This window comes from Arabidopsis thaliana (assembly GCF_000001735.4).
Source record: "Arabidopsis thaliana chromosome 1 sequence".
NCBI lineage: Eukaryota > Viridiplantae > Streptophyta > Magnoliopsida > Brassicales > Brassicaceae > Arabidopsis > Arabidopsis thaliana.
Window position 1 is genome coordinate 847,765 of NC_003070.9, and position 24,069 is coordinate 871,833.

At 35.8% G+C, this 24,069-nt stretch overlaps 6 protein-coding genes across 13 annotated transcripts; 2 read left to right on the forward strand and 4 right to left on the reverse strand.

Moving 5' to 3' along the window:
* The first annotated feature begins 28 nt into the window (after positions 1–28).
* On the forward strand, positions 29–1,857 carry AHP5 (histidine-containing phosphotransfer factor 5). 2 transcript variants are annotated; one of them, NM_100225.3, is made up of 6 exons: positions 29–463; positions 603–733; positions 878–949; positions 1,044–1,115; positions 1,234–1,306; positions 1,415–1,857. In NM_100225.3, the coding sequence occupies exons 1-6, from the start codon at positions 395–397 to the stop codon at positions 1,469–1,471; spliced, it is 474 nt and encodes a 157-aa protein (NP_563684.1). In that variant the 5' UTR covers positions 29–394; the 3' UTR covers positions 1,472–1,857. The 2 variants fall into 2 exon arrangements, with proteins under 2 accessions (NP_563684.1, NP_001323296.1); NM_001331411.1 differs by having other exon boundaries at positions 1,234–1,857.
* Positions 1,858–4,386: 2,529 nt separating this feature from the next.
* AT1G03440 (Leucine-rich repeat (LRR) family protein) lies at positions 4,387–6,533 on the forward strand. The gene has a single exon (NM_100226.3). The coding sequence runs from the start codon at positions 4,917–4,919 to the stop codon at positions 6,108–6,110; it is 1,194 nt and encodes a 397-aa protein (NP_563685.2). The 5' UTR covers positions 4,387–4,916; the 3' UTR covers positions 6,111–6,533.
* A 112-nt stretch (positions 6,534–6,645) lies between these two features.
* BSU1 (Serine/threonine protein phosphatase family protein) lies at positions 6,646–11,937 on the reverse strand. Of its 2 annotated transcripts, NM_100227.6 has the most exons (22): positions 11,634–11,937; positions 11,468–11,528; positions 11,237–11,315; positions 11,013–11,086; positions 10,835–10,929; positions 10,356–10,452; positions 10,207–10,276; positions 9,940–10,035; positions 9,783–9,864; positions 9,515–9,673; positions 9,249–9,329; positions 8,995–9,076; positions 8,776–8,887; positions 8,606–8,680; positions 8,292–8,530; positions 8,095–8,179; positions 7,924–8,022; positions 7,641–7,837; positions 7,491–7,566; positions 7,267–7,402; positions 7,039–7,169; positions 6,646–6,942 (listed from the first exon to the last, which is right to left on the reverse strand). In NM_100227.6, the coding sequence occupies exons 1-22, from the start codon at positions 11,833–11,835 to the stop codon at positions 6,889–6,891; spliced, it is 2,382 nt and encodes a 793-aa protein (NP_171844.6). In that variant the 5' UTR covers positions 11,836–11,937; the 3' UTR covers positions 6,646–6,888. The 2 variants fall into 2 exon arrangements, with proteins under 2 accessions (NP_171844.6, NP_001321215.1); NM_001331412.1 differs by lacking the exon at positions 6,646–6,942 and having other exon boundaries at positions 6,946–7,169.
* A 1,059-nt stretch (positions 11,938–12,996) lies between these two features.
* AT1G03457 (RNA-binding (RRM/RBD/RNP motifs) family protein) lies at positions 12,997–16,608 on the reverse strand. Of its 3 annotated transcripts, none has more exons than NM_100228.9 (9): positions 16,096–16,608; positions 15,695–15,777; positions 14,989–15,040; positions 14,724–14,849; positions 14,550–14,629; positions 14,278–14,448; positions 13,842–14,145; positions 13,604–13,747; positions 12,998–13,514 (listed from the first exon to the last, which is right to left on the reverse strand). In NM_100228.9, the coding sequence occupies exons 1-9, from the start codon at positions 16,253–16,255 to the stop codon at positions 13,345–13,347; spliced, it is 1,290 nt and encodes a 429-aa protein (NP_171845.2). In that variant the 5' UTR covers positions 16,256–16,608; the 3' UTR covers positions 12,998–13,344. The 3 variants fall into 3 exon arrangements, with proteins under 3 accessions (NP_001322972.1, NP_171845.2, NP_973752.1); NM_202023.7 differs by having other exon boundaries at positions 14,724–14,876; NM_001331413.1 differs by lacking the exon at positions 16,096–16,608 and having other exon boundaries at positions 12,997–13,514; positions 15,695–15,848.
* A 1,522-nt stretch (positions 16,609–18,130) lies between these two features.
* On the reverse strand, positions 18,131–19,969 carry NET3A (Kinase interacting (KIP1-like) family protein). 4 transcript variants are annotated; one of them, NM_001035866.2, is made up of 3 exons: positions 19,866–19,941; positions 19,645–19,747; positions 18,131–19,177 (listed from the first exon to the last, which is right to left on the reverse strand). In NM_001035866.2, exons 2-3 carry the CDS (start codon positions 19,727–19,729, stop codon positions 18,453–18,455), a joined length of 810 nt encoding a protein of 269 aa, NP_001030943.1. In that variant the 5' UTR covers positions 19,730–19,747; positions 19,866–19,941; the 3' UTR covers positions 18,131–18,452. The 4 variants fall into 4 exon arrangements, with proteins under 4 accessions (NP_001030943.1, NP_001318913.1, NP_001323097.1 ...); NM_001331415.1 differs by having other exon boundaries at positions 18,147–19,177; positions 19,645–19,756; positions 19,866–19,969; NM_100229.4 differs by having other exon boundaries at positions 18,151–19,177; positions 19,645–19,756; positions 19,862–19,969.
* Positions 19,970–21,088: 1,119 nt separating this feature from the next.
* Positions 21,089–23,544, reverse strand: LIN2 (Coproporphyrinogen III oxidase). The gene is made up of 8 exons (NM_100230.7): positions 22,887–23,544; positions 22,732–22,807; positions 22,549–22,643; positions 22,380–22,463; positions 22,111–22,198; positions 21,894–22,018; positions 21,690–21,788; positions 21,089–21,606 (listed from the first exon to the last, which is right to left on the reverse strand). The coding sequence occupies exons 1-8, from the start codon at positions 23,409–23,411 to the stop codon at positions 21,538–21,540; spliced, it is 1,161 nt and encodes a 386-aa protein (NP_171847.4). The 5' UTR covers positions 23,412–23,544; the 3' UTR covers positions 21,089–21,537.
* Between the last annotated feature and the right edge of the window lie 525 nt (positions 23,545–24,069).

A 24,069-nucleotide genomic window follows, 5' to 3' on the forward strand; every position in this document is an offset into this window, starting at 1 on the left:
ACAAACTAAAATATTATTTACGTACTTGATTAATTCCTACAATATAGTCATTTACAAAAATAACCCTCCATTTGATATTTAAGTCAAAATCAGTCAACGGAACGTGGAATAAATTATAACTTTCGACGCTCCGATCAGATTCATCATCATCTCTCTCTGTGTCGCTCCGATTTTGAATTTGGAATCTCTTAGTTAAGTTGGAAGTTTGTTCTTTGGTCTTTTCGCCTAGTTGTTGTTGGATCTGTTTTAAATTAAGCCAAAAACCTCCGATTAGATCGATCTCGGAACCGTCGAAATACAGTTCACCGTATCCGTTGTTTGTTTTTGGTATATGTATGTTTGAGAAGCTCTTACCATCTTTGTTTACAAGTCTGGTTCTTGGTAAACTTTAGCTATGAACACCATCGTCGTTGCTCAGTTGCAGAGACAATTTCAAGACTACATCGTTTCTCTTTATCAACAGGTTCGTTCCTAACCAAACTTTTCTTACTTTGGCTGGATTCTCACTTTTGGGCTTAGATAAGCTTAAGGTGCAGTTATGTGTGAATTTGAATTTTTTTATTTTTTTTATAAAGATGATATAATATGTTGTTGTTTTGAAGGGATTTCTGGATAATCAGTTCTCAGAGTTGAGAAAGTTGCAAGATGAAGGAACCCCTGATTTTGTAGCTGAAGTTGTCTCTCTATTCTTCGACGACTGTTCCAAGCTTATTAATACCATGTCTATATCCCTGTAAGCTTTGCTTACTCTCTTAGGCTTCTCTTTTTTATCTAACATGGGACTTTGTCTCTAATCCTCCTTCATATTCATTTTTGAGGGTGTAAATTAGCTTCATATATTCATGACAGCATTTTATGAGTTTATTATAAACATTAGGGAGCGGCCAGATAATGTGGATTTCAAACAGGTGGATTCAGGTGTTCATCAACTCAAGGGTAGTAGCTCCAGGTTTGTCACAGTGAACACTGCTAAATTTGCTTTTCTAGTTTTAAGTGACCAAACTACATTGATTTTAATGGCTCAGTCTCTGCTTTGTACTCAGTGTCGGTGCAAGGAGGGTGAAAAATGTGTGCATATCTTTCAAGGAATGTTGCGATGTTCAGAACCGTGAAGGGTGAGTATATTTTTTAGCTTGTTGATGCAAAATGTTATTGGATCTCTAAACTTTTTTATTATATGAGAAGCTATTCTTCTAATTCACACACAAATTGTGATAATGATATCTGGCACAGGTGTCTAAGGTGTTTACAGCAGGTGGATTATGAATATAAGATGTTAAAGACTAAACTTCAGGATCTCTTTAATGTGAGTTTTAAACTTTGCGAAAACCTACTTGTTCTGCTTGTGTATTCTTTTTACTGAGCCTTTTGCTACTTCTCATTCTTCTGTTTCTGTTATGTTATGTTGTTGCAGTTAGAGAAACAGATCCTCCAAGCTGGAGGTACAATTCCTCAAGTGGATATAAATTAGACCGATGCGTTTCTCGATTATGCAAATGTTCAAGGCTGATGACACAAATGAAACCGAAACTCCTCTGTAGTTTTGTTGTTGTTGTTATGTTTTATATTGATTAATGAGGTTCAGCAACACTGTCCCTGGCCAGATATCGTGTCTTGTTTAGACTCTTAATTGAGTTCTAAGAGTAAAAATTGAATTATTAGTCTATAAATAGACATGTCCATATGTATTCCTGTCACAATGCAACCACCATTTGGAGCCTTTGTTCTGACCATCATGACTTAGAATTCTCAGCATTATTCTGAATCTGATATACTCTATTGGATTCATGATTTTGATTTGAGCCGTAAAGCATGCGGGTACTAGTTAGCACTTTAGACGATTTCATTATGTGTGGATTAATCAAGAATGATTTGTTTGAATTATGGATAACACGATTCCATGGTCTCTTTATTTTGTTAACGGTATTCCATGGTCTCTTTTATCAACATTATTGTTATAGGGCTTATAAGACATGATTGTGACAATAGATTGAGAAAGGATTGGGCATGTCTTGTTAGGTATGTATTTAATATAATGTCCGAATTACCTCAAACTAGGAATGAAATAAAAAGAAAATGTCGAAGAATTATCAATAGATTGTTTATAAGTGGAATAAAAAATGTGAAGCCATGTGTCTATGGTAATCACTAGGTGGAGCATTTTTTTTTTTTTAAAGGAAGAGTATGTGAAGTGAAAGAGACTAATGAAACATAAATTGAAGGCATGGAGGCGTGTAATGTAACAAATAATAACAAAGCTTTTCTCCTCTATCCTTCATTTTATCATATCCATCTTCATCATTTTTATTTCTCTCAACCAATGTTTTTAAAATAATTTTGTAATATCCTTATAACATGGTTGGTTTTAGGGTTCTTCATGAAACCGATTCAAAAGTCAAAGCAAATCTTATATCGGTTACTATGTGATCTTACCTTCTATGGAGAGAGGATTCGACGACACACCAAACAAACACAAGAGTCCCAAAACGAGTGCGTTAATTGTCTCGTAGTGCGGACCATCTTAGGGTTTAGACCTTTTTAATTTTGTTCATTATGATTGGAACGTATTGCTTTGGCTTTCTTGCAAAGCCAAGTTTTCTTTTCATAAATCTAATTTGGTCTACTCATCACTACCTAGTCTCTCTTAGAATGAATACTAAATCATTTTTATTATGCATGGTTGGTATATGTGAATCAGTAGCGAATCATTATTTGAAACGTATTTAGATGTACGCTATGAGTTAATTATTTTCAGAAAACGGTAGTTACACTTATGAAACTAATTAATGCACATCAAAAGTAGAGACAATCTGCTAATATACGTACACAAGGCAAAAGATTGTACAGTAGAGGTATATATCGAGCTATTTTGTTGCTTGCGTATGTAGTGAAACAAATGTTAAAATTGGGTAAGCGTTATAAATGTTGACCTGACCATCTTATGCATGTGTTGTTGCTAAAACTTGTGGTCCAAGCTCCTATTCCTTTTTTTAACATACAAACAACAAGTTTTGTGAAAAACCAAATGAGTAAAAACTAGAGAAATATAACATGTCACTGTTTTTACCATATTTACTCTTTTTTTTTCCTTTTGCTTTTAAACTTAAAGTCAATCTCTTATGCGTTGTCCAACTTTTTTACCAATTATCTTTCTTTACGCCCACGGAATTGAAGGACCATTTGCCAGCTACCTTTGTAAAATTTAGACAGTTGGAACAACCTTACAAATCTTTTTTTTTCTCTTTCACCTATCTAACTGTCATAGCTAGCTTTTACATCTTTCTCATATTCATTTTATTCATTCGTAAAATATTAAAACTTTCTTTCATATATAAATATAGATTAATACAGTTATATATTTTTTGGTCAATGAAGTAAGTTAGTAATTAGTATAATGGCTAAATGTAAACGAGTGAAAACAATTGACAAAAACATTTGTTGATTTATGCAAGAGTCGGTATACGAAACATTTCTTCGATAGATGTGTTAATCTATAACTTCATCAAAGAAGCCCTATGGCGAATCAAACATTTAGTACTAACTAGGGACTATAACATTTAACTAATCAAAAGTAGTTGTGAAATAAACTTTTGGTCGCAAGATTTGTTGGAAGTGGATATAGTACAGTAAAGCTTAGTTAGATATAGACTAGGACACACTTCAAAGTTGATATTGACTAAAACTTTCATCAGTTACATTGACCATTACTTAACCATCTATCATAAGCTAAACTTCCTACGATATGCGTTATGATTTGTGTTAAATATCAGGAAAATTCTTTATTTTATTTTTTCATCAACTTCAATCAGGAAAATGAAATTGTAACGCTGATTTTGTGTTTTAAAATCGAGCAAAATATATCTGGAAAAAATAATAAAGTACAATTATAAAACAAAGGTAGTAGCTAGTACAATAGAGTAATTATCGAACCAGAAAGCTGACGTGTCACGGAAATCTCGCTCGTCCAAGCTGTCACTCAAAACAGTAAAACTGAAACGCACACAAAACTCACGTGACGAGAAGACACACTTTTTATCGTCTCTCTCACCGAACCTAATCTGTTTCTTTACGAACCTAAGGCTCGGACAGCCGTTTTACCATATTACCTGTTCCCCATAAAAACCACAGCTAAAAGAAAAGAAGGCACCTTTTTTCATGTTTTTACTGACACAATCCAAATGTATAACCTTTCTTAATTTAGCATTCTAATTAGTGTTTTTGTCCGACACATTAAATTTTCATATCATCGTCTTCCACCACAAGCCACCAAAAGAAACAAACAAAAAGAGCGGAACAAAGAGGAAAATGAAAGTATAGAGAATTTACCAAGTATCTTTGTATGTATGTTAAACTGTATATTAGATTAACTTACCATGTAGATTGTAGAGAATATGTATTCTTCTTATTAATTATGATGTGAGTACAAAGAGAAAGATAATCTAGAGTTTAGATTACAAACTTGATTGAGAAGTAACTTAACATATATACTTATCTTCGTATATTCTTCTCTGTACAAAGACTGACACTATTAGACAAAATAAAATATAAAAAAAGGAAACAAAAAATAGAGGAAGAAGAAAGAAGAAACAGACGACGACGTTGATTCATTTCTTGGGTTTTTGGCTTCCTTCTCAAGCCATTTTGTTTACTCTCTTTCTCTTCTCTCGATAAACCTTTCTTTTCTTCCTTTTGCTAATCGTTTATTGATAATCCTCCATTAAAGCTCTCACGGAAGCTCCCACGAGAACACCTTCTTTCCACCACATAAACCAGAGACTTTCCCTCTCACGAGAAATCAGAAAACAAAACCCATTTTCTCTACTTTACAGCTCGTCTCTGTTCTTCCCTCTGTGTATATATATAGTCTCTGTTTCTTGAACCTGTAACGGCTAAGTCTGAAGAAGAAGAAGAAGAAGATGATGATGAGATTTACCAAGTTGGTTTGGTGTTTGATGTTCCTGCTTCGATTCGGCTTCTTCACGGAGGCGATTCTCGACCCAGTTGATTTCTTGGCTCTGCAAGCTATTCGTAAATCCCTCGATGACTTGCCAGGTTCCAAGTTCTTCGAGTCTTGGGATTTCACTTCTGATCCATGCGGCTTCGCTGGCGTCTACTGCAACGGAGATAAAGTAATCTCTCTCAATCTCGGCGATCCTAGAGCCGGTTCACCCGGTTTATCGGGTCGGATCGACCCAGCAATAGGCAAACTCTCTGCACTCACTGAGCTCTCCATTGTCCCCGGCAGAATCATGGGTGCGTTACCGGCAACAATCTCTCAGCTAAAAGACCTTCGTTTTCTCGCAATCAGCCGGAATTTCATCTCCGGCGAGATTCCGGCGAGTCTCGGCGAGGTTCGTGGTCTCAGAACACTGGATTTAAGCTATAATCAATTAACCGGAACTATCTCTCCGTCAATCGGATCGTTACCGGAGCTCTCCAATTTGATTCTCTGCCACAACCACTTAACCGGATCAATACCACCGTTTCTCTCACAAACTCTAACCCGAATCGATCTCAAACGCAACAGCCTCACCGGCTCAATCTCACCGGCGTCTCTCCCTCCGTCGCTTCAATACCTCTCACTCGCTTGGAACCAGTTAACCGGATCGGTATACCATGTTTTACTCCGGTTGAACCAGCTTAACTACCTTGATCTCAGCTTAAACCGGTTCACCGGTACAATCCCCGCTCGAGTCTTCGCCTTCCCGATCACAAATCTTCAGTTACAACGCAATTTCTTCTTCGGTTTAATTCAGCCGGCGAATCAAGTGACGATCTCCACCGTCGATCTCAGCTACAATCGATTCTCCGGTGGGATATCTCCGCTTCTCTCAAGCGTTGAGAATCTCTACTTAAACAGCAATCGTTTCACCGGTGAAGTCCCGGCGAGTTTCGTGGAGAGGTTGTTATCGGCGAACATACAGACTCTGTATCTACAGCATAATTTCTTGACGGGAATACAGATTAGCCCGGCGGCGGAAATCCCGGTGAGCAGCTCGCTGTGTCTGCAGTATAACTGTATGGTGCCGCCGTTACAAACCCCGTGTCCGCTAAAGGCCGGCCCACAAAAGACTAGGCCCACTACACAATGCACCGAGTGGCGAGGGTAGTTTGGTAAATTACGCTTTCTTATATAATACTATGTTTTTATTTTTTTGGTTAAAGTTTTTGAGGAACAGAGTGTTTCATCGTGTTAAAAAAAAACTTTTAAAGGAAAAAACGATTCGTTTATTCGTTGGTGAGAATGAAGATTAGAGTTTTGGTGTGTACAAGTGTCTTTGGAATAAGGATTATATTGATGTGAGGATGAAGATTGTCCACTATCCATCGTTTCTGCGTATTTAAAATTGGAAAATGATGGTTTTGTTTTATTGAAGAGTGTTCAAAATGGTTTCATGAATGATCTTGTTTACCAAAATTTGTTTTCAGAAAAGTAATAACTTAAAATTCGTTTTAATAGAAAAAAAGGAGTGGGAGATGACAAATGAGTAAGCAGTTTCAGTTCAAATGAAATAAAAAAATTCATAGGAAAATAAATGAGTAATCAATTCTAGAAATCAAAACATTTATGAACACAACAATCAGAATGATAATGGAATGGGAATATTTTTTTGGTAATGAATGGAATGGGAATATATGCTTTTTAAGTTTCAACCTCATAACCATTTATTAAAATTATAAAAGTAGAAATAAATCAGGCAAAATGGAATAATGAACAATTGTTTTCCAAACTTAAGTATATTAAAGAAAATCACTTTTAAAATTGTCCTCTGCCAATACCAAAATAGAAAGAAATGAAAAGAAAAAGGTTCCGGTACACTTGTGCAGCTTGCAAATGAAACATTTACACCTCTTCAACCGCACAACTTCTATACCAAATATCTGCCTTTATTCACTTGACTCCCCTCGAGCTGGAGTAGGCGGCATCTCGATGTTCAGCTCCTGAGTCCATCACAAAAGTACTTAAAAGCTCGGTTACCACAACATGTTTCATATGCTCAATATCTATTCTATATGGTAAAGAAACGGGAGGCTTACCTGCATCCATGCTTTGTCTGTATAGTCTTCTTCTGAAGATGAGATGGGAGGAGGGTGAGGATGAATCAGCTTAGGATAAATTACCATATCTCTACCAATTACCAATATTGCTCCCGCATTTTGTGCAGTTCCTGCTCATCACACACACAATGTTTTTTATTCACATGCCTATTATATGTATGCAAATGTCGAAATAAATGAAAGTTTCTATAAACATAACAAATGTACCACAGTAATTTGTAGCAGAAAAGACTGTTATAAGCCGTCCGTCAGCGAATCTTTCAAAGCCGTCAATAACACACTCGTGTGCTCTTAGTATCATCTCCAGACCATTCCTTTCTAGAAATGCCTTGACTATATCAGGCTTCATTTATAAGACAAGAATATGCGTTAGTAGTTGAGCTTGAAAATGGTATTCATAAAGTAAAAGATAAATAAGGAATAGGCCTAACCCCAAATGAGACAACACCTTCTCCTCTGGCATTGTCTACTATACCCAAAACAGTGTCATTCATCGTAGGATCTGACCTGTTTATCCATAAAAAAATGTTATTACACAGCTTGGAAAGAAAAAAAGTTAGAAATAGTTGAGAGTATGTTACCATAAGATGTCTTTCAAGACCATTGATCCAGTATCCGGGAATGCCGGCCTTTCGATATTTTCAATTTCTTCGATCGTAACTGCCCTCCCAATTCCGCCATGGACACACAAAACTTTCTTTTCTAGAAGTGCAGCAAGCGGAAGATAATCAAAAACTTGATTAATCTTTAACCATGCTTCGAACCCATAGGACTCGCCCTGGTAACGTACAGAACAAGATTATATATGTTACTTCATTAATTAGCCAATGACAATGAGAATATATATTCTCTGAAGAGACGTACCATTCTTTCTTCGCATTCTGTAAGAAAACCATAAATTCTATTCATTGCAAGAGACTCATGATTTCCACGAATCAAGTGGATGTTCTTCGGATATTCTATCTGCGTATAAGAGACAGATCTTAGAAGATACTAAAATCAAAAAGTCATAACATATAAGAAAGAATATCTTACCTTCAAAGCAAACAGCAACATGATGATCTCCAAGCTGTGTTGTCCACGGTCAACATAATCTCCCAAAAACAAATAGTCTATATGGCTGATGAAGACGTATATATATTTAGACACACACACAACGATTGGTTCAGTGACTAATATTCATGAACAAAACTCAAAAACCAGTAAAAACATGCTAGGAAGCTTGAACTTACGTGATATCTCCTTCCACTGAAGGATGTCCATATTCATGAAATAAACGCATCAAATCCCCGTATTGTCCATGGATATCGCCGAAGACTTTGATTGGAACTTTGAGCTGAAGAAGTGTTGGTTCATTCATAAATATTTTCTCTACCTCATCGCACAAATGCTTAACTTCTAAATAACTCAAGAAAAAATCTCTGTTGGCAGGAGGCGTCCAGGTTTTAGGTCTCAACAGTGTCGAAATGACCTGCAAAGCAAGCAACGTGTAAGTGCATGAAGATGGGAATATATGCTGAAAGCAAGATCATATATATATATACACCTTCTTATGCAAGTCTTGAGTAGATTGATCCAAGCTTGCAGTTCTCACCAAGCCACCTCGATTTCCAACCGTCTCCTTTGAAATCACAACCAACACTCATTTATTGAACATATAACATTCTATATAAAGAAAGATAGAGGAGTGAAGGAAAAAAATATTATTCCACATACAGCTCCATGTTGAAGTGGAACGTATCCTTCAATAGCACTATCATAAAAAGCATTTTCGATAGTTGGTAAGTTATGTGCCTCTGCCAATCTATCCATCGCAATTTCACTTGTGCTGATATCATTATGGAAGAAAGAAGGATTTGTTTAAAAAAACAAAAAAACCTATATAGGATTAAGCACAGAACAAAAGAGTGTAGAAAAGTGTGTACGAGTATAGACCTCCTCATTATAAAGGATGAAGCTTCTGGTTCAGAACTTAAAGGCTTAGGTTCATCCATTAGATAGTCGTCGAGCAACATATCTACACGAGAATAAAATTCAAGCAATTATTGTTAAAAGAAACTTTGTTACTTTTAACTCAAGGAAGAAATCTGCAAACTTGGAAAAAGTCAAATTGATTAGTGCTTAGATATGCAAAAACCATAGGACTAATATATGAAAGTCAAAACTATATAAGTTTCCTTTGATTTTACAATTATCAGGATTATCTTCTTCTGGTTCAGGACTTGAAGACTGGGATGTTTCAGCAACTAGCAAATCGTCGAGCAATACATCTACACAAGAATAAAAACAACAATGGAATTGTCATAAATATTGTTACTTTGCCTTAACTCAAAGAAGATGAATAAAAACAATGAAATTGACTAGTGCTAAGATATGCAAAATCCATCTCAAAAAACAAAATTTGTATAAGTTCCTTTTATTTTAATGTCAATATAATTTAAAAATTCAGGGCTACCTTCTCTAATCCCGCCATGCACATATAGGTGGCTGCCAAACGATGCAGCAGCATGGTGACAACGTCGCATAAGTTGATATTGATTTTGTCTATTGGCGCCGCTCGCAGAGGTCTCTGGTTGATTGGTATCTACCCATTCACCAGTCTCAGTATCAAGCACTGCAAGGAAGTTTTTTTTTTTTCCATAACATTATCCACTACTAAGTCTGATATATATCTGATAAGGATCAAACTCAGATTCTCTAGAAAACAGCGGTTAGATATTTACCAGCAACAACTGCTTCACCATCGATTAGGCGAGCCCTATTCAGTATACCCCCAATGACATGCAGTTTTGAACCTCCGAAAACCTAATAAGAGAGACAATGAAGTTAAGGAAGTTTTTGCAAAAGATAGGATTAGAGCATGGAAGTGTTGGTTCTCACCGCAGTATGTTGATATCTCGGGGAAGGAGCTACAGCTGGAACAGGAGTCCAAACATTATCGCTATCCATTTTCAGCCCGTAAGTATCTCCCAGTGTCTGGAAAAGGCAAGCATTAGGGTGTATATACATGTCACAATTCAATGAAAGAGATTGGAAAAACAAAAGGTTGGCTATTGTAGTAAACAAGAACTTCGACTTTTTAAAACTTCTATGTCCTATTTACATAAAATAATCTATGTAATTTTAATTAGGGAAGAAATATTATACCACTCCTGAGTGATCTATTCCACCGCAGAGCAAAAAAATACCATCTTCTCGAGAACTACCTGAAGCATACCTACAAAAATGTTAAACAATGAAGAGTTATAACTCAAAGCAATGTGTTAGAGTATACTTAAATCAACTAAATTACTAACATTCTCCCACTTGGCTGATTGCCAGACGGGTTCAATCTGTCCCATGAAAATGGTCCACGCGTGTCCAATGCCCATGTATCATCCAGAATTTCATTTCCTACTCCATAGACAAAAGTCGTTTTAGGATGTTTAAATATGACATTTTTACAAAATAAAATAGGATAATGATAACCGAAATTAAAGTTCCTTCGTAGAAACATAAATGAAAACATTGTTGGAAGATATATACATATTTGTTTCGCTAAGATAATTTTGAAATGCCAAATATAGATTAGGAATTTGTTCGATGGAGACATTCTCCCTTTCTGAGGGAAACATATCATGCATCTAAATGTTTTCTTACTTATGGATGTACTATATGATATATTGATATGTATAAGTTAAACAGAAAACTGAAGCTATATATACGATTACAAAATGCAAAAGAGAGACAACATATATCAATGCCAAACGAAAGCGGAAAACATAGATAGACGTACCATTATTCCCGCTGAATATGACAAGCCACCTCTGAGCAGCTATATCCATAACATGGCCATAGCGAGGGCTTGGAGTCTCCCCTCCAACCAGAAACCTGAACGGACATTAAATGCGTAAAAAAAAATTCAGTAACAAAATAGATCTAGCAAAGATTTATAAATTCATAAATGAACTGACTTAATCCACTTGTTATTAGTCATGTCAAGCATGTAGACATCTCCATCAGAAGGTCCGGATGGACCAATCCCACCCTGCCAACAACAAAAACGACATGCTCATATGTTAGATCATAGACTATTGCAACCTAAACATCCATCGTGACATATGTAAACTTCATGAACGATGCTATGACAATCAAATTAAAACAAAATCTTTCCAGATCTGTGTTCTCGGACAATCACCTGAATAAGGATCAAGGTGCCATATAAAGCGGCAGCATGACAAGCCCTGGGAGACGGAACGTCACCAATCGGATTAAGCCTACACAATTACGAATCGTTACAAAGAGATCCTATTAGAATAATGAACTAAATGATTTCCTAAATTCTAATAAGATCCACCTCTTCTAAACCAATTGAAATCATCAATAAGAAAAAAAAAACCTAGAAACAAACATCAAGATCCTCAATTACCTTGTCCACTTCCTGGTCAAAACATCAAAAGAATGGACCGAATTGGTGACGCCATCTAAACCTAGAAAAACAAATCACATTACAAGAAACAAAGCCATCATCATCAGAGAGGATCTCGAAATCTCAAAACCCTAAAAATTTCGAAAAATCGGGAGTAAAATCTTACTGATCTCGGGTAAGGAGGAGTTATGGTTGGCGACGGCAGTAGTACTGCCGCCGAAGAGGATAAGCTGATGGGAATTGTTGACGAAAACCGCCGTGAGAGTATGGCCGCATCTAGGACCCGGCCAATCCTCATCGGTATCGTAAAAGGTCTGTATCGATTCATACGAAGGAGATGGATATTGATAAGATTGATCAGGAGCCATAACACAATATTTTGTGGTGGAGAAAGGTGGTGAAATCCAATCGCCTTCGTCTCCATTTTATAGCCTAAAATTTGTCCACGAGCGCACTCTTTTAGTTTTGGTAAGCAAATAATGAAGTTTAGACTCCGACGAAATTTCTTGAATGGCATTGGTGTCCAACGGCTAAGCGATTAGTGAAATTACGAAAATGCCCACGCTATATAGTCTTTGAATGGCGCTTATTGCCTCGTTTGCTGGTCGTTGTTCAATAATTTTTTTCCCTTTCGTACAAAATGGTAAAATAGAAATACGACGCGTTTTAAAAAGTGCGCGGCATACTTGTTCTCGAGACTTTTTGTATATTGTTTCCTCCAATTTGATAGTTTTATCGACCGGACCGGAATAGACTTTTTGGTATATTTATTGTTTTAATTTTATTTTTAAATGATAAAGTTAAGGTTTTAGCAAAGTTTTCCAACTCTCTAATTTTCATAATGACTAGATTTCTTTCCGAAAAATCAATCTATTTTATTAATTAAAAATGTATGTTCATTGTAATTTATTTAAGAATACGACCTCCCATTTATAAGAAATATATTTACTGCCAAAAGAAGAAGAATATAATATACAGTCATTTATATAAAATATAATTGTGGACCTTTTAGTTAATTATACCAAATAAGAGATAATAATTATATTAATTATCAATTAATGAGTTGTGGACCCTTTGTTGATTTTTAAAAGTAATTAAAATATATTAGGACTATTTTAATTTTAAAATGAAATGTGGACCTATAATTTTAATTACCAAATGATAACATGTGAGCTGTATATTGAGATTTAATATAAAAACTTAAATTTAAAGTCTTAGAACATTTTGATTTCTTTATATATTTTGATCTTTACTCTACTAAAAAAAAAAGGATACGAAAATAAAATGTTTGAATTGTCAACAACTCAACATTACTTGATTCATTTTAATCAATTCATCTATAATATTGCAACATTTTTGTATATATGCAGTTTCTTAATAGTCAAGAATATATTACATCGTTGACTCTGTTTTATCCATCAGGGAGCAGAAGCACAACAATACTGTTAGAGAGAAAACAAGGAGAGAAAAATCCTCCAATTTTCTGGAAAAAAACTACAATCAAACATTCTTAAAGAAGTCTTCAAGAACGGGACTTTTAAGAATGAACAAGATTAATAAATGAAATTATAATGGTTAATAATCATAACATTTATACATGAACTTTTCAATGATAGACATAAGTCACAAATTGACAAAGTTTAGAAAAGAGAAAAATAGAAGAAGAGTGAGTGGAAGAGAATCCTTTTGCATGAAGATACAGCTTTTCTGAGTGATTGAGAATTTCTGACCCACATGATCAGACTTGGCAAATGTTAGTTAATTACGGCCATCAACTTTTTGTTCTCCAGTTCCATCAAGATCCATCTTAGTGTCTCAACCGGATTTGCCGTTAACCGCACAGCGAACTCTTAATGATGAAGAGATGTCAGTGGTTTTTACGAGTTTAATAAACCGTTAAATAACGGGTTTTTACTCTGTTGTTGTTGCTGCTGTTGACCGTTGTCTCTCTTAAGCTGGACTTTCAATTTCTTACCGCTTAATTGGCAACCGTTCATTGTGTTAATAGCGTTCTGAGCAGCTGCCTGTGAGTCATAACTAATGAATCCTGCGTGCAGCAACAAAAGGGTTGCGTAACGGTTAATTCGAGTCTAGGGGAAAGAATGAAGATGATAGAGGAAGAAAGCAAGAGCTTACCGAAACATTTGCTTATACCAGTGGCCTTGTCTACAAACACCTTGGCGCTTAGAACCTTACCAAAAGGTTGAAACGTAGCCGCGAGTTCTTGATCCTCGAATTCCCGAGGTATGTTATAAATAAATAGATTCGCACCTGCTGGTCCTGAGAACATCAAAGAAATTGCTTTAAATATCAGTAACATAACGACTAGAAACTTATCAAAATCTTATTTGTTCTTGTTTTGGACTAACTAAACCTTCTGTTTGAAGCGAGGAAGGTATCGATGTGCCGTTATTAGAAATTCCAGGTGAAACTGTGGTTAGAGGAAGGCGAGGAGGTATCATCCCTCTAGGAAATGCCATAGGATATTGAAGACCATGGTAACCGTAATTTCCAAGAGCCGTTGGGAAGTTTCTGCGGGGGGCCAAACGTGGTGGGACAGACTCTGTCAAAGCGGTTCCCTGCAATGCCCTGCCGTTACCTTGGTTAGGTGAAATCACATTGTGAAATGCATGTTGAGTCTGGATAGGTGGTAGCATGTAGCCATAAGTTCCAGGCACCTGTTATAGAGAAAAGTTTTAAGGATCAAATAAAAAAAGTCTTGCAACCAAAATACACCAATCTCTACAGCTTTTTCAAACCTCATGAGTCCAAAAAGTTCAATCCAAGTAGATGAGAAAACAAGAACTTACATGATAGCCATATCCATTGTAAGGAGGAACATAACTCATAGGTAATGCTCCAAACATGGAGGGGTTTTGCGGATCGAGTCTGGAGACATGAGATTGAACTTTTAGAAGTCTTCGAGCTTGTCTTTCCTTTTCTGTGTCTGCCCATTTAACAATCAAAGGAACATTTGCTCCCTAAAAGAAGAAAAAAAGAATGTGATATTGTCACACTCTCCATACAAGTCTTTATAAAATAACAAGAATGTTCGAGAGAAGTATATGTAATAAGCACATACCTCCATTATATGTCTTCCGTTGAGGGCTTCCATAGCTGCGACCGCTTGTTCTTTAGACTCGTACTTTAGAAACAGACAGCCTAAAATAATCCAAATGAACCAAATAATTAAAGTCAGTCAGAACTCTGGTATAGAGTGCTTGCTATAGATGCATAAGCAAGTGGAGATACATACCTTTGCTAGTTTGTAGAGACCCTCTTAGAATCTGTAGATCCTTAATGGTTCCGTATTCAGAGAATAAGGACTGGACTTCAGTTTCAGAGACATTCTTTGGAAGCATACCGACGAAAAGTTTGTGCTCTGGATTGCACGAACAGTCAAGAACATCTATCAAATTGATTGGTATCAAAAATTAAAAAATGCGACCAAACTCTGGAAAGAAAGAAAAAAAGAACTCTTTTGGTGCTTAGACTTCATCACTCAGAAGCATTTTGCGTACCTAGTCTTTCCAACTCGCCATCTGCATACTTAACTTGCAACGGACTAGATGCCTGAAACATATCATAAGAAAGTGAATTCTATAATTCGAGAGAGGGATAAGAGTGTACATAGCCCATAAGCATCCTAATGTTCAGATACCGGCCACAGAAAAATCGAAAGAAGCAAGGATATATATATACACCAAATTTTTGTTAAAGATCGCTCAACAAAAAGTCAACACAATGAAGCAAAAGTTTTCTCTTGGTATTTGGGTTCCTATAATCTCATTCCTAGAGATGTTCTAGCTTTTTGCATCTTGCACGTTTTAGTGACCACTGACATACATCTATAGTGGACCAATGTGGTTTCTTGGGTTTGAAGAAATCAGCTAGAGAGGATTTGAAACGAACTAGTATCATCAGATTACAATAACTGATAGGGCAGATTCTGATCAGCCAAATCAGATTCATGATTTCACCTCGATGGATATATGATATATATAACCAAGCAACAACATGCAAAATTAACAGGGACAATAATCAAGTACAATGCAGATCGAGACGGATAAAAAGAAGAAAAATCAATCTGAGATTTTAATCAGTAGCTTGAAAAAATGTCACCTTAAGTAGTTTTGATGTACACAGAAACATCAGATTCAAATATCAGAAAATCCCAGAAAATTAAGCAAAACAGCTTCAAGAATGGTAACAAGAAAGAAGACTTACCCCAGGCAATGTCTTCTTGTTATGAAAACTATTGATCACCTTGTCAGCATCTTCCCTTGTAGGACATGTCAGAAAACAACATCCTACAATTCCACAAGAAATTAGGGTTTTCACAATTCAAAAATAAAATAAAAGCAACGAAGAAATCACGCGCAATAAAAAAGAACAAAAAAAAAAAAAAACAGGGGAACTTCCAAATTAAAGAAAGAAAAAAACAGAGTTCAAATTAAACGAATGAAACGGAGAAAATTAGGGTTTTCAGAATCCAAAATCAGACGAATCGAAAAACCATCTACAAGTATCCTCGAAACAGAGAAAAACTTCTAAGAAAAAAAACAAAAAGATATCAAAAGTAACGTTCTTTGGGAGAAAACAGAGGAATTTTTTTATTAAAAAAAAACCTCGAGGAGCTCGTGTTGTCTTCTCTTTAATGATGTTGACTTCATTGACGATGGAGAATTCTCGAAACAATGTGAGGAGCTGAATCTCCGTCATGTGCTTCGGAACTTGTCCGACGAACAGCTTCACCCTCTCTTCGTTCTCCATCGTCTCCTCCGCCATTATTTCTTTCTCTCGACTTCGTCGTCTTCTTCTTCTTCTTCTTCTTCTTCTCTCTCTACAGGCTTTTTCTTCCTGAATATTTATTTATTTACTTTCTTTTTTTTGGAAAAAATAATAATAATAAGAAAAAAAAATGAGAGAACTACTAACTAATGGGTGACAAAGTGGTTAAATTAAAATACGGACTAAATCTGGGCTCGTCGTTATTACTAAATTTACGATATTGCCATTAAAACAGCTGTTCAATTAAACAAGAAGGCGAGCCTGTGGGATGCCAGGGGAACACTTTCGGATTGTTTTGTCTGATTATGGATGTGTTGTCATGCCGAATTTACCATTTTATCCGCGTTTTTGTTTTAATATGGAGTGTGTGAATAAGCTGACTATTTTTTTTGTTATGTTTAAATTAAATAGCTGTCATTTCTTCAGTCTTCTGCATTAAAACTCAAAATGTTAGTTTATGTTTAGTTTTTTTTTGGATTTTTATTGTCGTTTGGTTTAAAGAAAAGTGAGTATTTTGTTTATGTTGGATATCGTTTGTTAAAGTTAGTCTACCTTTATTCTAATATTTTTTTTTATCAATTCCTCCTTATAATGGATATGATCATCTGACGTTAAAGTAGTGATAGATATATGTCCTAATATTTTTATCACTAAAATTTTTATATATTTAATTCTTTATTAATAATAAAAAGTGTAGGTTTGTTTAAAGGTCCAAATCAAACATACACAGTTACAAACACAAAAAGAAAAACCTTTTTTTTCTTTTGAGCAGTTGAAATTTGAGTATTTGACAATACACATGGACACGGCTATAAATTTCCATATTAATTATTTTATATAATATATATATTTTAGCTTTAGACAATAATATATTACACCATTGAAAAGAGGGTTTGGACATTTCAATCTAGCCAAACCAACTCCAAATGCAAACTGTCATTTTTAACTTAAATTGAATATAAACATTTTTATCGTTTTCGCACCATACAACTAAATTAAAATCAATCCAATCCTATTTGTAACAAGTGATGAAGTGAATAATAATATGTGTTATATTAATGTAACATATTATTTATTTTTGGAACGGAGAATCCAATGACCAATTCTAGATTTGTAAAAAAAAAAATTAAAAGTAAGTAAATCGAGAAATAGTTATAGAAATAAATACGACTATACTAGTTGACCGTAGAATTTATATCCATACACGAGAGGTCATTTTCATTTTTCAGTGACAACGAGTAGAGGACACTGAAATAAGGGTAGAGTGTCGTAAATATAAGGAAATACTAGTGGCAAAAACATAAATATGACAGACTGTCCTTGCCATTCGGAAATAAATAACCACATCAGCTCCGATTCTTACATCAAATTTCACAAAGAAGGCCGCTGACTTTATTTAGTTTACGTTTTGACCCCACTTGTTTTCTGGTTTTTGTGCATGTTTGTGTGAATTAGTCATTGATAAACGATAATAGTGTAGTAGTAATTAAGAAGAAAAAACCACTCGGCCGCTTAATTTAGCATGAAAACGTATTAAAAGAATCTCCACTGTTACTCTGTGAGTAAATGATAATATTTCTATTGCATTTCATGAAAGAAGTCAATGAAAAAGTTTGACATATCAATCAAGTATTCATTAGTCTACTAAAATATGTATACGTTGTTAGATTAATCTATATCCAATCTGTAGATAGTAGATAACGTGCTTATGTAAAAACAAAGTTAGATTCTACATCTCACCAGTCTCTGGCATTTCAAATTTGCAGATCTTTGGGAAATTTACTTATCCTCATAGTGAGACCCAAAAGTCTTCAGACTTATGATCATATAAAAGAATATCATTCGACAAAACCACAATCATATAGAAGAACATTATGAAAATCTAAAATAATGGTCAAACCTTTTAAACAACAACTTCTTATCACCATTTATTACACACATAAAGTAAAAGAAAACAAACTTACAGATATTAAAGAACAAAACAATTGATTTCAAAAGAAAGACAATTATATTTAAACAAGAAACGAACAATAGAAAATGTAACAAACATCCATGGACTTAGGTATAACTACAATCCTATGATATACCTTACGCTAACTAGTTGAGAGTATACCCTACCTATCACAGAGTACAAAGATATTTAGAGAAAGTTCCTCAGTTTCTGTTCTTGATCACTCGGACCTCTCTGTCTCCTCTAAAGAGTCATGAGCTCTTTGGAAGTAGAATCTGTGTTTGGGAGAGCCCAATTGCCAAAGCCTTTCCCCCATAACCCTTCAAGCTTAATCTTCTTAAACTCAAATGGCTTCCACATCTGTTGCTTCCTCTGAGAATCACCACCTTCCTTATTACGCCTTGCAACAACAGTATTGGTAACACGTTTCTTAAGCTCTGAGTTCTCTTCTTTAAGCATTTGTATTGCTACACTCATTTGCCTTATAGCTTCTCTCTTCTCTTCATCTTTCTCTCTCACCATTTCACTGTAAACCTTATTCTCCTCTCTCAGCCTCTCTATCTCTATCTTCATCATCTCAGAATTTCCATTACCTTCACTGTAAACGACTTCCGATGGTTCTATTTCCTCAACAATGCCATCAATTTCACTTTCATCGACCCATTTGCTTTCACCGTTATCTATTTCAGACTCCGCATACTCCTCATGAGTCTCACAAGCCTCAGACCAAGAAGACTCATCACAAGTTGATGATTTCTCATGACTCTCCGAGTCTGAGCCATGTTTATGCACAGAAGAGGGTCTCAACAAGTCGTACCTCTCGGCCAAGGAGCGATGTGAACGGTAGAATTCTTCCACCATAGCTATAAGCTCGGGCCTTTTCTTGTAATACATCTCAGCTCGTGCCGCAAAAGAATCAGCATCCTCATCAATCACTCTCAGCATTTCCTTTGTCTTTTCATCCAATTCTTCAATAACACAATCAAAGTTCACCATGTCAAAACCTCAATGAAGTTAAATAATTGTGTATCATTACTTAGTCTCAGAAAGATAAGATACCAAAAGAGAATCATCTACGACTATTATAACCCAATTACAACAAGTATCTTGATAACCAAAGACCTTTGAGAGGACCAAAGACCCATACACCAATATCAACACTTGGATTAAGACATTAAAAGAACCAAAATAAACGTGTCAAACCTTGATGAAACTAAATACCGATAAGATACCAAGAGAAGATACCAAGAGAAGAGCATCTTCTCCAACAACAACAAAGCTTTGTGACTAAAATTCATCAAGCAAAAACGCAATAGCTTACCTTTGAAATCAATAGACACACATATACCAAAATCAACACTTCGAATTCGAAAGAAGAATCAAATCATAAGTAAATATATAAAAATTCTTGGAACCCAAAAAGAGAAATTTTTACCAGAGAGAGTAGAATGAAGCCAAGGAGAGAAATTAGTAGTGTTGTGATTTCCAATCCACCACCATTTTGATGAGTCCATCACCATCTTTCACTCTTCTTAAAGCTTTCTCCACTCAAAAAACACAAAACAGCAAAATACAAATCAAAGACTCACTCTTTGAATTATTAGATTAGTTTCATCTTCAGTAACACAAAAAGCAGAGACTCCGAAAATTACCAACCTCGGTGCGTGGAAAACCAAGATAGACAATAAATAAACGGCGCCGTTTCTTCTTCTTCTTCTTCTTCTTCTTCTTCTCCGCCTTGAGAGCAATTTTAAGGAGTTTAGTATTCTTCTGTCTTCGGACTTGAGAGTTCAGAGTCTTTTATCATTGACATTAACTGTCTTAACCAATCGCATATTGCCACGTATGGTATTTAAGTAATACACAGCAGAGTTTGTAATTTACGGATATACCCCTGGAGGCTAAGCGGCGGATGACATGGCAGAACTTCACTGTTTATGTCCTTAAATGACGTTTCCACCCCTTAATATGAATTTTTGGACTGCCAGATTTGGTTCTTCAAACGAATTATTTATTACTTAAATAACTATTTTTTATAGAAAATTTCCTTAATCAAAGTCAAGTAAAATACTATTCAATGATTTCCTCTCTATATCAGAGTTGTTCTTTAATTTATTTAAATGTTTATAACCTTATAACAGTGTAGTCAAAGATTTATCATATATGGAGCTATGAACAGGGGTAGTTTGGGAGTTATGTTCAGATGATAGATATGAAAGTTATCTAAATGGGCCCCACGAGGCATGTGGGCCGGGGTGAGCGTAACACGCAAAAGGAGTTTGTGCAACGGTCGATAAAACTCTTTGCCGCAACTTTCCATGGCTTATTAGTGTGTAATGAATAAGACAAAAAACATTAAAGTAGTCGGGAAAAATAAAATATTAAAGTAAATATAAAAAATTGATGAACCTCATATTTAGTTCTTCATTTGGCTTTGTTTCATTATTAGCTCTTTTTACAATAAGACAAGTGAATCTATTTTTTTTCTTTTTAAGGATGTTATTGTCTTTGAATAATTTTAAATTTGTACCCTATTTATAGATTAAAGTATTGATTAACACTTACAGGCGTTAAGCACTATTTCTACATAAAAAAAATACACTGATTTGCATAGAATTCTGTACAAACAAACAAAAAATAGAAATTTATTGCTTTATTTGGGGATTATTAAATGATTCAGGGCGTAATAACGAGAGAGATGAAAAAAAAAGGAAATTATGACAGCTAACACTAAGAGGCTTGATGACAAAAAAAAAAAAAAAAAAAAATACTAAGAGGCCTAATGGCTTACATTAGGCTGGGCTGATCACTGTTTCTTCTCTTTGGAAAAGCTCAGATTTCAACACTTTGAGCAATAAGTTTTTGTTTTGGGTTCTTAAGGAGGATATGGATTTGGATTAGAGTCCGTAGATAAGCATGTCACTTGTGAAAAAGTTGAATGCACAAGTTGTCTTCGTTGCCATTGGCAAAAGAAAGAAACGAAACGACAGCGTAACAGACGCATGTTAACATGCACATCACAAGGCTAGAGTATAACTTTCTTTTCAGTAATCTAATCCTCTAAAGCTGCTCAAAACTTGCAAGAAACCAACTGTTTGCATTGGTAAGTTTTGACTTTTAACAACACTGCTCTTAGTTTGTCTTCATTGCCATCGCAAAGAGAGAAAGGAGATGATGTTAACATGCACATCACAAGACTAGATTTTGACCTGACCTTACACACTCTCTTTCTCCATCTCTCCAGTTATCTAATCCTCTAAAGCTGCTCAAAACTTACATGAAACAATGGAAATAAACTCACTCTTCTCACAACAATGGGAAACACAGGCTAGATCCACTCCTTCGGGTTGATGCAAGCATCCAATAGCTTCCACTCTTCGGTCCCCTCTTCCGGTTTCTGCACTCACAAACACCATTACTACATTGCCATATTCAATTGAATTTAGACCAAGTTTCTTCACAAATGAGGAAAGAACTTACATGGTCATATTCCCATCTTGCTGAAAGCGGAAGAGAGACGAGAATGCTCTCTATTCGTCCTCCTGTCTTCAGACCAAATGTCGTTCCCCGATCATATACCTTCCATCCATCATTACAAATACATTAGTGAACAAGGTTCATAACGAAAGATTGGAGAGATGAGAGTGAGAACAGAGAAAAAGACTAATGTTTTGGTCATAGTACCAAGTTGAATTCGACATATCGCCCTCGTCGCAACTGTTGCCATGCCTTGTGCTGCTCTGTAAATTCCATGTCTTTCCTTTTCTCTACTATAGGTATATAAGCCGGCACCACTGAGTTTGCGCATTCTGTAAACACCAATTGCTAAATTAGTCTACCAAGAAACTAGACCAATTAAAATAAATCGTTTGTTGTAGATTGAGGACAATCAGTCCCTTACCAGTGGCAAATGACAGAAGCATTTCCTGATCATAGTCATTAAGATCATCAAAAAATATCCCTCCAAGTCCTCGTCTCTCATCACGGTGCTGCAAGCAAAATCAAAGATTTCTAAGAAAAGTTTTCAAAGCCCTCACACTAACAATAGGCTTCTGAACGTCTCTCTAAGCAGTTTCTACCCTCTCAGATTTGACTATAACATCCCTAAACACAACTCAAAGAATAAGGCCCTCAGTTCCAGAAAATGCTTCAGGATCTCACAAAACTTACCTTGATGTAAAAGTAGTCATCACACCACTTCTTGAATCGGGGATAGAAGGAAGGGTCAAATTTGTCACAGGCTTGCTTTTGAATCTACAACAACAAAGAGCAGTTTATATAAAAGCAACTCCATGATCACAAAGCTCATATCTTTAGAACAAGGAATAAGGCTCAGTACCGAATGGAAATGCTTGACATCTTCTTCAAAGATGTAAGCAGGAGTGAAATCAGTGCCACCACCAAACCACCATTGCCTTGGAGCTCCAGGAACATCTGCGCCGTTGAAAATTAAAAACTTAAGACTGTTGTCCAAACAAAAGACAACAACTTTACAATCTCACTGAGACTTTAGCTTTTTTACCCTTTGGAGCATCTGTCTCGAAATAGCGATAATTGAAATGCAGGGTTGGGGCAAAAGGGTTCTTGGGATGCAAAACCTAGAATCACACAGAAATCCGTAATGATAAAACATGAGAACCTCCAAGAATCGTAAAATTGAAGGGAGAGATTCATTACCGAGCTGACTCCAGCAGCGAAGAACGGAACAGGACCAGGTTTCTGATCAGAAGCTGAGCCCTTTGCAGCTCTATAAGCTTCAGGAGGCATAACACCATAAACCACAGAGACATTAACACCAGCTTTCTCAAAGACATTCCCGTCCTGCAACACACGACTGATTCCACCGCCACCACCAGGTCGAGACCAAACATCTTCTTTAAACTTAGGACCGCCTTCTATAGCTTCAATTGCATCACAAACACTGTCTTGAGCAGCCCTAATCATAGTCTCGAAACGAGCCCTGACGGAAGAAGAAGAAGAAGATGGAGTGACGTCATCAGAATCCCTAAGGAAAGTAAAGGGTCGTTCAGTTTCGGGAACTTCTTTCTCAATTGAGACTGAACATCGCAAGGCGAGATTAGGTTTATTTCTGATTGGACGGGAGAATCTGAGAGTAGAGGGATTGGGAGAATAATGAAGACGATGAGAGGAGAAAGGAGCGAAAGTAGGAGAAGAGAGGAGAGTCGACGAGTGAGAAGCCATGTTTGATCCGAATTTGGATTTGATGCTGAAGAAGAAGATGATGATGGAGAGATATTAAATGATAAGAAGTCTTCGTCGTCCACTGATTTTGACCGCTCTTCCTTTTTATTTAACAGCTCAAGGTAAAAGAAAACACAGTTCCAGTCTTCTCAGACTAAACCACTTCTGAATTATTTAGCCGAAACCAAACCAGACACGAAATTAAAATTGCGGTTTAATTTGGTCGAACCGAAGATATTGATACACAATAGGCTCTTATCCTTCTTAACGGGCTTAATTGCCCAAATTAGGCCCAAAACGATTAGCCGGTTTACGGCACTATGCTATTTTGATGTGGATAAATCATGGTCATGTAATATATCTTTATCTATCGTTAGAATCTGTGATAAACAAAACAAAAGTGTATTATAGATTCGAATCCTATCTAATTATTATTTCAAATAACCAAATAGATGTAATTACAACCGTCTTATTCTTTCCAAAAAATAGTTAATCGCTGACAAAAGAAAATCCGGTTGGGCCCATCACGTTGTCTATATATTCATGATCATATAGAGAGTTCAGCCGCTTGACCTGCGAGGAATTCAAGAAAACCCTGCTTCACAGAGCAGTATTACACAAGAGACGAAAGAGCACTTTTAACCTTAGCAATTATATA

Coding starts and splice junctions, on each gene's coding strand:
- LIN2 (NM_100230.7), bottom strand. CDS start 23,411: ATGGCTTCTCACTCGTCGACTCTCCTCTCTTCTCCTACTTTCGCTCCT. Junction 22,808..22,886: donor TCGCTGCTGGAGTCAGCTCG/GTAATGAATCTC, acceptor GTGTGATTCTAG/GTTTTGCATCCCAAGAACCC. Junction 22,464..22,548: donor ATGTCAAGCATTTCCATTCG/GTACTGAGCCTT, acceptor TTGTTGTTGTAG/ATTCAAAAGCAAGCCTGTGA.
- AT1G03440 (NM_100226.3), top strand. CDS start 4,917: ATGATGATGAGATTTACCAAGTTGGTTTGGTGTTTGATGTTCCTGCTT.
- AHP5 (NM_001331411.1), top strand. CDS start 395: ATGAACACCATCGTCGTTGCTCAGTTGCAGAGACAATTTCAAGACTAC. Junction 464..602: donor TCGTTTCTCTTTATCAACAG/GTTCGTTCCTAA, acceptor GTTGTTTTGAAG/GGATTTCTGGATAATCAGTT. Junction 1,116..1,233: donor GATGTTCAGAACCGTGAAGG/GTGAGTATATTT, acceptor TATCTGGCACAG/GTGTCTAAGGTGTTTACAGC.
- BSU1 (NM_100227.6), bottom strand. CDS start 11,835: ATGGCTCCTGATCAATCTTATCAATATCCATCTCCTTCGTATGAATCG. Junction 11,087..11,236: donor GCACCTTGATCCTTATTCAG/GTGATTGTCCGA, acceptor TGTTGTTGGCAG/GGTGGGATTGGTCCATCCGG. Junction 7,838..7,923: donor CAGAATGCGAAGAAAGAATG/GTACGTCTCTTC, acceptor GTACGTTACCAG/GGCGAGTCCTATGGGTTCGA.
- NET3A (NM_001035866.2), bottom strand. CDS start 19,729: ATGGTGATGGACTCATCAAAATGGTGGTGGATTGGAAATCACAACACT. Junction 19,178..19,644: donor GCTTCATTCTACTCTCTCTG/GTAAAAATTTCT, acceptor GTGTTATTGAAG/AATTGGATGAAAAGACAAAG.
- AT1G03457 (NM_202023.7), bottom strand. CDS start 16,255: ATGGCGGAGGAGACGATGGAGAACGAAGAGAGGGTGAAGCTGTTCGTC. Junction 14,877..14,988: donor TGGCGAGTTGGAAAGACTAG/GTACGCAAAATG, acceptor TCAATTTGATAG/ATGTTCTTGACTGTTCGTGC. Junction 14,630..14,723: donor GTCTCTACAAACTAGCAAAG/GTATGTATCTCC, acceptor GGATTATTTTAG/GCTGTCTGTTTCTAAAGTAC.